This window comes from Condylostylus longicornis, unplaced genomic scaffold, assembly GCF_029603195.1.
Source record: "Condylostylus longicornis isolate FDR11 unplaced genomic scaffold, ASM2960319v2 ptg000018l, whole genome shotgun sequence".
Classification (NCBI taxonomy): Eukaryota; Metazoa; Arthropoda; class Insecta; order Diptera; family Dolichopodidae; genus Condylostylus; species Condylostylus longicornis.
The window spans coordinates 9887869-9899317 of record NW_026577987.1 but is presented as its reverse complement, the minus strand read 5'-3'; the positions used below and the strand labels follow the sequence as shown (position 1 = coordinate 9899317).

Sequence of the window (11449 nt, the reverse complement as noted above, 5' to 3'; positions counted from 1 at the left end):
AAGTACTTATTGTAAATACTACATACAAAATATTTTCGTAGTTCAATTCGGTTTTACCAGTTTCATGTTTTCATTCAGAATTCATCCGCCTTAACATAGTGACATTCATAGTGTGAATGTCAAATTTTAATTAAACTGCAAATTGAAAATTGTACTGCTAATATTATTAGTACATATTAGAGTCTCGATAATTTCGCTGTTAATGCCAAAGTCATCTGTTCATCGGTAATTGTCACCGTACCTATTCTATGTTTTCATTTTGATTGCTTTTAAATAGAAAAGATTTTATAAAATTTTTTTTGCGAAAAAATGGCTGGAGCAGGTCGTGAGGCTGTAAAAGCTGCTGTACGTCAAGTGCGGCCCATATTATCAGTAGACCGTGAAGAAGCCAAAAAAAGAGTTCTGAATTTATATAAGGCTTGGTACCGCCAGATTCCTTATATTGGTAAGTATTCAACAACAGCAGGTTATGTCTACTATTATGTCACCTCCTTAAAGAAATTTTCGCAATTTTCCTTCATAAATAAACAAGTTTTTTTATTATATATGCTTTGATTTTATTAATTAAGTATTTAAAATATAAAACACATAATATTGCTAAACTAATTACATACATACATACATACACAAGTTTTGAGAGTTTTGTTTGGATATTAAAAATTAAATGATTACTTCACGTCGTTAATGATATTTTGTTTTAGTAATGGACTATGATATTCCAGTATCTGTTGAAGATTGTCGAGCTAAACTTCGAGAAGAGTTTTCAAAGCAGAAACATGTAACAGATATTCGTGTTATTGATATGTTGGTTATCAAGGTAAAGAGTTGATTTAAAAATGGAAAAAATATGCAATCAAATATTCTATTTTTGATAGGGTCAAATGGAGCTTAAGGAAACTGTAAAAATTTGGAAACAAAAAGGTCATGTTATGAGATATTGGAAAGAAACTGTTGAACCTAAACCAACAGATTTCCTTTCGAAATTTATAAATAATCAAGTTTAAGTAAATAAAAGCAAAAGAAAACAGAGAAGTTTAGCAAATTAAAATGATTTTTGTTCGTTACAAAATTTTTTGTTTTAATTTGCGATAATATTCAAAATATTTAATGCGCGCGAACTACTATTGGTAGGTAAATTAATAGTTTTAAAAATGTAGTACCAGAGTATATAATTATATATATACCATTGAAATGTTTGGATTTTTCAAGACAAAAATTTAGCGAAAACTTATTATGTGCCGAAAATTGAAATTCAAAATTTCATATTCGAATAAAACGGAATTTCGTACAAGAGACTTATTTGTTTTTGCAATTTTTAATTCCATTTTCAAAAGATACAAAAATAGCGTGATTTCTTTATAATTTAAATATTAACATAATTTTTGATAACAGAAACAGTTATAAGTAAGTATATAACGTGTTTCGGCTTTTTAAGTTTTTAGAAACACAACAGAACCGTTTGGGCTTACTGCGCACAAATTTGGTCAAAATAATTGATTTCGAATTTGAATCAACAGTATTTTTTTATATTGATTAATTTGAAAATGTAACATTTATTATTTCCAAAAATTAGAAGCGTATGCCTAAATAAATAGTTTGTTCGTATATTCTTTGAAAATATTTTATTTTGTATAAGTACTACATGATCTTACATATAAGATATACATATGTATAGGTGTAACATCTTGCAGCATATATACGAGTATATTATTCTTCCTGAAAACCATTTCAATTCAGGTCTAATTAAATAGTTGTAAGTTGATACGTATTATTTATTTGAAGTAACAGGGTACGTAGTCATATTCATAAGTTTATATATTATTATCATCACAAGCACAACCGTTTTGATAATAGAGATTTAACAAAAGAGTAGTAACTATCAGTACTAGAATTATATTAATACATATTTTAAGACTTATACAATATTTGAATTCGTTTAATAGAAAATACAATATTTAATAACTAGATGCAAACATATTACAAAATAGATATTTAAACAAAAAAAATGGATGTTGACTCTGAACTAAAGGCGTAGTGTAAAGAATAAAAAACAAAAAAATAAATTAAATCAAAACTATTGTAATGTATAATCGAATAAAATCACTTGATGAATATAAATTAGAGTTATAGTTATACTGTATGTTTATGAATGAGATTTGATCATTGAAACGTTAATCTATTCGAGTATACTAATCTCTAGCTATATTAATATAAATATTTGTACTATGTACACATTTACCTTATGTTTAATGCTTTTATAATCTAAGCATCACAGGTAAAACCTTTAATGAAAAAAATCAATGTCCGTCTGATCTATCTAATTCTACATTAATATTTTAATCAGTTATATGCTTCAATAATTTTTTATTTGCGATATATAGATAGTGACATAGTCAAATATAGTTAAAAATGCGGTTTCCCTGCCACAGAGTAGTGCTAGTTTAAGATAAAGAGACAAATGCAAAAAAAAAAAAACGAAAAACAAAAAAATAAATTTTTAATGTACTACATGAATACTTTGTTGTTTATTTTTATTACAAAATTTATATTACATTAGTTACCATTCCGTTTATGCAATAAGTTTAATATTGCTGAGCATGAATTTAAAGCCGCCATCATAATGATTAAGTATTCAACAGGAATATTTTTCAGTTTTTGTATTTTTATTATTTAATGTATAAGTATTTATAAATTTATATTTATAGGTATATTATATAATATGTATATAGTATATAAATTCAACTAAATAGCGTCAAGGTATTTTATACCGAAACCTAATATCTATATACATAGTATGAAATTGTATCGGCGTATGTATAAAATATAAGTGTAGCAAGATCAAATCAAATTAAATCGAATTGAAAAGTGAAAACAAAAATTATGTTTTGAAGAATAAATTAATTTAAGTGCTAAAATATTATAATGTATTATAATATATATTTATACATATAGGTATGTATATTTTTATAAGTTCCTAAATATATGAATATAATGTTGTAGGAGGACGATGGATATCATTATTCATTATTTTCCATATTATATGAGTGAACCCATACAAAAAAAAAAAATTTCTGTTGTTCTTTTTTTTTTGGTTTTCTGCACAAATATTTAATATGCGTGAAAGCAAGACAAAGGGTTGACATAGGGCGTTAAAGTTATGATAATATCATAAAAAAATTATTCAGGTCATTAAAGAAAAATGTTTGTGTATTATGTACCATTTTATGGACTTAGTCAGAGAAAAGGAATTTTTTGTGAGAAAAACTTGTAATATGCTACACAAGATCTTTGTATAAATATTAAATAAACATTTTTGAAAAAAAAAAACATTTTATTTTCAAAATTTGTACACACAACACTCATATATGCAATATTTTTATACCTCTGAAACCTAAACTAATAAGAAAATAAACAGAAAATTATAATCTTTGTTAATTTATAAACAGTGCAATAATATTTATATTTGCTTTTTTTTTTGCATTTAATATGCAATATGTTGAATATCTTTGCACGCAAGTTATAAATCAAAACAAGTTCATGTAGGTACAGAGAAAAGAAAATTTTGAAATGTTTATGTGTATTTTTCCATTTATTGTTTAATCTTTACAGATCATTGAACTAGAATTGACATTAAATATTAAATTGGAATTAATTTTAAACATTGAACTCTATAAAACTTTTAGACAAAACTATTAAAATCATGTGAATTACGAGTATATGATTTTTTTTCTCAATTATATACCTACACTTTTAACGGAACTGCTAATAAATACATAGATATGTTAAATTTTCATTCAGACTTCTAATGTAGAAGATTATTTTCCATATTTTATATTTGAATATACAATCTGAACTTGTACGCATTGTACATCTGTTAAATTTATTTTTAGAGTTTTATATAAATAGTTTTGTTTTTTTCTGAATACTATGAATACGGAAATAATTTCATGGTAAATGTATTTTCATGGTAAAATTATATTAAATATCTTTATTTAGTTAATATTAAATTTTAATATTTGAAAAATGTTAATATTATTTAAACAAATATGATCAACAAGAGTTAATAAAATTAAATTATTAAATTTGCATAACTAAACAAATATGTATGTATGTATAATATGTGCGAGCATACAAATAATAATTTTTCTTATGAAGTAATGAAGAAATTTATAAATTTATTTTATACGCATTTTCTTGTATAGAAATGCGAGAAAGAATAATAAACGAAAAGAAAAATAAATAGTTATAAAAAAATGTACGAATATTATTATAGAAAAATAAAAAAAACAAAAATACACTATACATAGTAGTGTATACTTTGGTAACCTTCAACTTTAAAATTTTGTTGAAGAAGATTTGAAGGAAAAAACGCAATAAAATTTAAAAACCACATCAACATCGTGTCGCATCACATTGCATTGCAACTAAATATTTTCTTCTATCTCTAAAGTAATACATATAAACTTACTGACTATATTATGCTTTTATCATAGTTTATTAGTTAAATTAAATTTATTTAATAATAGTAGTTTTTCTTTTATATTTTTTTTATTTTCTTCTATAGTTTTTTATTACTTTTACTTACTTTAGTCTTCACGTATTCATTTAGCATTACTACTAACCTGTTTTTAACTTATTTTCATGCGATCACTAAAGAATTTTTGATTTTTCTTTAATTTTGTTTTTATTTCAAAAGAATTTTTTTACTTGCAAATTTAATTTTTAAAAGAAATGGTGAAAAGTAATTTGAAAATATTTTTACTTGGTTTTATCGACTACTTATTAGTTTGGATTTTGTGCCATAGAGCTGTAAGGTATGATTCCATTAAAAAATTATTAACACTTGATATTCCTTAATCAACCTTTTATAGCTTTCAGAACACAATTTAATTTGAAATTTCATAATGAATTTGAAATGATGAGTCCCCGCCTGCGACTTGGGAAAGTTGCGCTACATTATCGTTGTTATTATTAAAGTTTACTCTTTCTCTTGAATTTCTTTACTCCTTTTCCTGAGTTGTATTATATAATTAGATTAGTATTGTTGTCAGAAAAATTGAAATTAAAATTGTTGTCAGTGTTGTAGAAATAAATAATTCATTTTTTTTCTAATATTAGTTTCCTTTATTTGAATTAATTTGAAGAAAATTCATTTAATGCTTGATTTAAATTAATATAATTTAATTAAATAATATATTATTAATATTTTACACCACAATAATATAGTCAATTTTTAAAAATATTTAGAATTTAAATTTTTATTTTCTTTTTTCCAAGATTACACAAATTTCTACTTAAAATTAAAGGACACAAAAATTTATCATTTGGTACATTTTAAACCAAAAGTATATTAAAAAGAATGAAAAACAAGAAATTTATTTTAAGTAACTATTTTATTTTTTCTTTTTGCTTGATTAACCGGCTTATAACGGAATGTATTATATAATTTCGTTAAAAATAATATACACAATATTTTAAAATCTTAATGCAATTTCTTATTTCAACATAATTGCAATTTTACTTAGAAATTAAAGAGTAATACCATTTTTATTGAGGAAATGTGATTTAAAAAATTTTTCATTGCAAGAGTATAATGATTAAAACTCACATCAAACTTGAGAAGAAGAATAATTTCACTTCAGAGTAATTTTTCTGTTTTATTGCATATAAATAGGAGGAGAATAAAATATTAGCGTAAAACTTAATATAAATTATTGAATTGGATGAACTTTTTTTCAATTTAGAAGGAAATTGGGGTTTTACTATTCTAATCAAAATTGTCAACTTTTTATCATGGAGGGACGAATGCTGTGGGAAGTAAATTTGGTAAAGTGGAAAGTCAGACAGTATGGAACTACAAATAAGTATTTTTTAATAGTTCTTAATCCAGCAGAGCTTTTTATGAGAATTCAGTTGATTCGTTTACCCAGTTACTTCGCCAATCATGAAACTACCATTTAAAAATTTTGTTTCATTACATATATTTTTTCTAATACAAAATTTTTTTTCTAAATTTTTCTCTTATTCGCCTGAAATGAATGTATCAGGACAAGGGCTATAGTGTTACCGGCAATTTTTATTTTTGTAATAACTTTCTTTAAATAAAGTTTTCAAATTATATATCTATACGTGAATATGAGGATTATATCACATTAAAATCATTTTAAATAGGAGAACTGAAACATTCACAATTTTTTATTGAGTATTTATGCTTTATGATCTACTATTCAACCTAGTCCTTCAAAATGTTGATTAATACATTCATATTTTCACATTATTTAAATTTTTTCAAAACTGAAAATGTAGTTTTATACAATATACAAAGTTATGATATGACCACACAAATTAGAATTTTTTAATATTTTCTTCAATTAAGTTCCAATTATTAAATGGTTAAACAATTATATTTCACTAGAAAACTTGTTGTGTTTCCCACGTGTTAGGGAATTAAGTTGAATAGTGGATGTTGAAAACAAATTATTCATTACATTATTTTTTTCCAGACTAAATTTTTTTAGCTTGTTGTAAATTGTAGTTGTTAAACATAATTTTCTAACCGAAGTTGTCATTTTTTATAGTTGTCTAGTAAAATTTTTGGAACAAATCATACACTTTTTTGAAACTGATTCTATGATACAAGAATTATGCGGAATTATGTTCGAAATTTTAAAAAATTTATAATTGCTAGAGTTAATTTTTGTTTTCATTTGTATGCAAACTGAATAAAACTATAGTTGAGATCATAGTGAAAGTATTAAAATCTTTATGGACAGCTTTGTAATTCTGATAATAGTTGAAAAAAAAGCTAAAAATAAAAAATTTATATAGTTTAATTATAACAGTAAAACATATGTATTCCAATAGAATCATTAATTCTTCATTGAAAACGTGATACATTTTTTGCTGGGAACATATTACAAATATTATTTATATTTTATATAGTATATAGATTTGTTATAATTCGCTACACAACTTTGTATTTAAATACACAAAGTTTAAGCTTAATACATTAACATATTCAAAAATAAGAGGAAAAGAAAAATTTTGTGATTCATCCGAATGAATCATCTGTCAGTTCTAATAAAAATTAATATAAATATAAAACTTTAAACTTTTTGTCTAATTAAATTAAATTGAACTTTGATCAAATTTTATATTGCAGCTTTTTGACGTCGTCATATTTATTTCTATAATATTCACCTATTTTTCCATAATATTTTGTTTCAAAAAATATATGCTTTCTATATTCAATATGATAGTGTTATAATAGTTTCAAACATATTCAGTCAGTAGATTTATTATTTTCTAAGTTTTCTACTGATTTCTATATGATTGCACCATATAAAATTACAAGAAGCACGTTCATCACATAGATTTTAGTTGATCTCATATTCGAGCACGTTCTTTTCCTTGAAATAACTAAAGTTGATTCATCTATTACGGCGTTAAAAGAATAATAGTAAATAAAAAATAATTAAAAATAATATGAAATAAGTATGAAAAATAAAAATTATCGTAATAAAAATATTCCTTTAACGAAAAAGCTGTTTTTCTTTTATATTATGGAGTCTAGTATTTAAATACATTTTCTGTTTTAATTTTATTTAATTATAAAAATAATTCAATACAGTGTTGGAACCGATTTTGTCTGTCCATTTATTGAATGCAGTCATTATTAGTTATAATACTTTATTATCGCTCAACTGATTTTAACATATTAAAATTGTACGAATATTAAAAGTTGTTTCTAATGGTGATCATTTTGTCGCATTTTAGCCGTGTTATATGCAATTTATTTTTTATTTGTTATTAATTATAATTATTTCCAACTGGTTGTTTATTTGTTGTTGTACTTATATATTATGTATGTACTTAATTTTAATTTGCTTTGCAGGTAAACTATAAATTAAAATTTGAATTATGCTAAATTTACAGGGGATTTAGAACGATTATTAGTTAACACCTATTTTATCAACAAATTTTAGCGTTTTGTAAGTGCCATTATCTCGCATCTCTTTTGCCGCCAATACGAATCCAGCACGAGTTAACGTGATTGAGCTTATATTATAGTAATTTAAAATAAGCTGCATTTCTTTATTTCAATAAGTATATTTAAAAAATTTTACAAAATTGAAAATATGTGAAGTATTATCGCCATATTTTATTTCAAAAATACTTTTAATTTTTAAGATTTTTATAATTCGAATTTTGTACTAGCTATAGTCAAATAATGACGAAAATTTTCTTGGGTATTTACATAGAATTTCTAGACTAAATTCACAGTGGTATAAATATGTTAAATACTTTGAGTATGACAGTTTATTTTGCAGTGGACACTGATTTACGTTGGAGATTCGATTCCCAACTTTCGGCTGATATTAGAGCCCCTTAATATTCTCAGCAATTTTCATTTTAGATTTTGATGGTCAAGACTAGGATTTAAGTGTGCCTTCAATACACAGGAAGAAAATTTGGACAACCATGACCCCTTACGAATTTTAATCTTTTGAACTTTTTAATGGCAATTTCTTTAACGAATTTAATTTTTATAAAAATAAAAATTTTACCAAATTGCTTATTTTTCTTCTTCTTTTTTTTTGTATTTTTGATTATTTTTTTTTTCTTTTACTTTTATACAAATTTGTAAAAAGAAATAAAATAAATTTTGTGGTGCGACTTTTATTATATATGAATGTAAAAAAGCAAAAAAAAATATAAAGAAAGAAAAAGAAATAAAAACAAAAAATGGAAAGAAAAACGAGTAAAGAGCAGAACAAAGCTTAGGTATACAACGATCGTGGCTTGATCACAGTTTTCGTTCATTTTTTGTTTTCTTTTTTTTTTTCAATTTCGTATTGAAAAAGTTGTAGCGAACGGCGGCGCGACTCTTTTTCGAATAGTGTAGTATCTGGTGGTTCATAAACAAAACTGCTAAAATAAAAATATTTTTTTTTTTTGTTAACTCCCGCGCAAAAAAAAAAAACAAAATTTTTATTTTTTTGAACTTTATTTGGGTTTTAAATTTTGAGCAATAAACACCGCATTAAATTATTACCGGCAGTTTACAGTAAAATTTTTCTTATAAATTTTTGTTTTTTTTTTTCATTTTTGCCAATAATGTTTTTTAATATTTGCTTATTTTGTTTGATTTTTTTCTTAAGTGTTTAATAATTTTTTAAAATTGAATATCGTTTAATGTTAATTGGAGTGATTTAATAATAAAATTATTACTTTGCAATTTATAATTAAATTTAATTTAAAAAATATAAATGAATTGTGCAAGCAAACCAAAAAGTAAAAATATTTTTGTTGTTAGTGCAAGAGAACAAATACAAAACAAAAACAAAAAGTAATAAAACTAGATTATTAACCGTTCTTAAGTGGAATTTTCATTTTTAAAGTTAAATTTTTCGATATCAAACTGGTATACATTAATATATTTACAAACATAAATATTTATGTACATTTTGATATACATATGCACCTACATACTCATAAGTGAGTGAAAAAAAAAATATAGAAAAAATTTATTTTTTATTATTATTAAAAAGATAAAATCGTGTAATCTAATCTTATAACGGGAATTTTAAGAAAGAAAAAGAAAAATATTGAAAAATTTTGATAATTATTACTTTATTATTAGAATCAGTGTGCATAATCAGTTCTTGCCAGAAAACCTACATAATATGCACACACTTAATAAGTATATGATTATAAAATGTGCATGAAAGAGTAATAAATATAACTATTGTGAAACAAAAACATTGTACACACATAATATTTTGTTGTATAACAGTTATTATCACAGTTTAATTTGTTTTAACAAAAAATAATTACATATATATTTTTTTTATTTACCTATAAGTACATTCTAGGTAGTTGATAAAATTTCATTTTAAATACAAAAATAATTATTACTTTTAGAAAAAATAGTTTTGACTTGAGATTTCAAGCGCAAAGCCATAAAATTTTAGTATAACATAAAAATATTAATTATAATTTTAAATTTGTTATCGATTCAAAGGAAACGTGAAAATTATATTCGAGTGGTAAGTTTTTGTATAACAAGAGTTAATAACAAGAAATATAGAGCATTGGTAATTATAATAAATTTCTAATAAAATTTTTAAATACACAATTAAAATTGTAAATTTCGAGTCGAAAATTGTAATTTTAATTGTTAATTTAAACTTTGAAAAATTTTCTTCTAAAATTTGAAAGATCATAAGGAACAAAGAACTGTCATAATGACGTAATACCAATATAAAAAAAATTTGTACATATAACAACATACTTGAGTTTTATAAACTTTACTGTGTGGAGAGAAGAATGTGATTTATAAAACATTTATAATAAGTATAACACTATGTATATATATATATGTATATGTATATATATCTATAGTAAATGGTTTGTGACAGAATTCCTTGTTTTGTTTTTTTTTTTTTTGTTATAAAGGGAATAAAAAAAATTTCCTTTCATGTAGATACCTACATACATAAATGTATGCTATCCATAATTCTGACCAAATATGTTTGTTATACCAATATGCACATTAATATGTATATATACATGTGTGTACATAATATGATGAGTTCTTTGTTTGAAGAAGAAAAAAAAAATAAGATAAAATAAAAAAAGCCGGTATGAAAAATACTTTATTTGTGCTTCCTCTCAATCAAATATTCAAAAATATTTTATTAAAATTTATTTTATTATTGATGATTTAAAATATTCAATCAAAAATCTATATTTATATTTGTACACACATTATGTACATATACACACAATTTTACAATATTAAATTAAAAAATCAAATAGACATTCTTATAAATGTTATGTATGTATACGTATGTACTCGTATATTATGCCGTATATTATAATTTTAAAAATATGTACACAGGAATTTGCATTGTTTTCGGAAAACATGCGTTGAATACAATCAATTGTCAATTCAATTCGATTCAAATTCTAAAGTATAAGTAAATTATTCTAATAAAAAGAATTTAATAAATTTAATATTATGCTTTGTATTTTAATTTTTATTTGTTTTGATAGTATAATAATGGGTAAAAAACCTATTTGTATAAAATGAAGCATGAAATTAACAAATAATTTGATAGAATAATATTCAATAAATTTTTTATTATTTATTATACGTTCTATATTTCATTCATATTATTCATATTACATTCACATTCTTAAGTATTCAATTGAAATATTAAATGTGATATTTTTGAATTTTGATTAACTATTATATTGTTGTATATACTTAGGTAATTATTGTATATAATTTAAAAATAATAATGATATTATTTGTAGAATAAATAACAAATAATTTATGTTGTATTCAAAAACATTGAAAACTAATTACCAAATTGAAAAAACACAATTTGATTTGGAAATTCAGAACGGGATTAAAACCACCTCAGTATTTAAGTCATCATTT

General features: G+C 22.9%; 1 protein-coding gene across 1 annotated transcript; it reads left to right on the top strand.

The window, feature by feature from the left end:
* The first annotated feature begins 217 nt into the window (after positions 1 to 217).
* On the top strand, positions 218 to 1618 carry LOC129606327 (NADH dehydrogenase [ubiquinone] 1 alpha subcomplex subunit 6). Its single transcript, XM_055516591.1, has 3 exons — positions 218 to 445; positions 702 to 817; positions 876 to 1618. Exons 1-3 carry the CDS (start codon positions 310 to 312, stop codon positions 1002 to 1004), a joined length of 381 nt encoding a protein of 126 aa, XP_055372566.1. The 5' UTR covers positions 218 to 309; the 3' UTR covers positions 1005 to 1618.
* Positions 1619 to 11449: the final 9831 nt, after the last annotated feature.

What these genes read in the sequence shown, in the direction of transcription:
- LOC129606327 (XM_055516591.1), top strand. Translation starts at nt 310, where the DNA reads ATGGCTGGAGCAGGTCGTGAGGCTGTAAAAGCTGCTGTACGTCAAGTG. An exon ending in CCGCCAGATTCCTTATATTG is followed by an intron (nt 446 to 701) that starts GTAAGTATTCAA and finishes ATTTTGTTTTAG; the next exon opens with TAATGGACTATGATATTCCA. An exon ending in TTGATATGTTGGTTATCAAG is followed by an intron (nt 818 to 875) that starts GTAAAGAGTTGA and finishes TATTTTTGATAG; the next exon opens with GGTCAAATGGAGCTTAAGGA.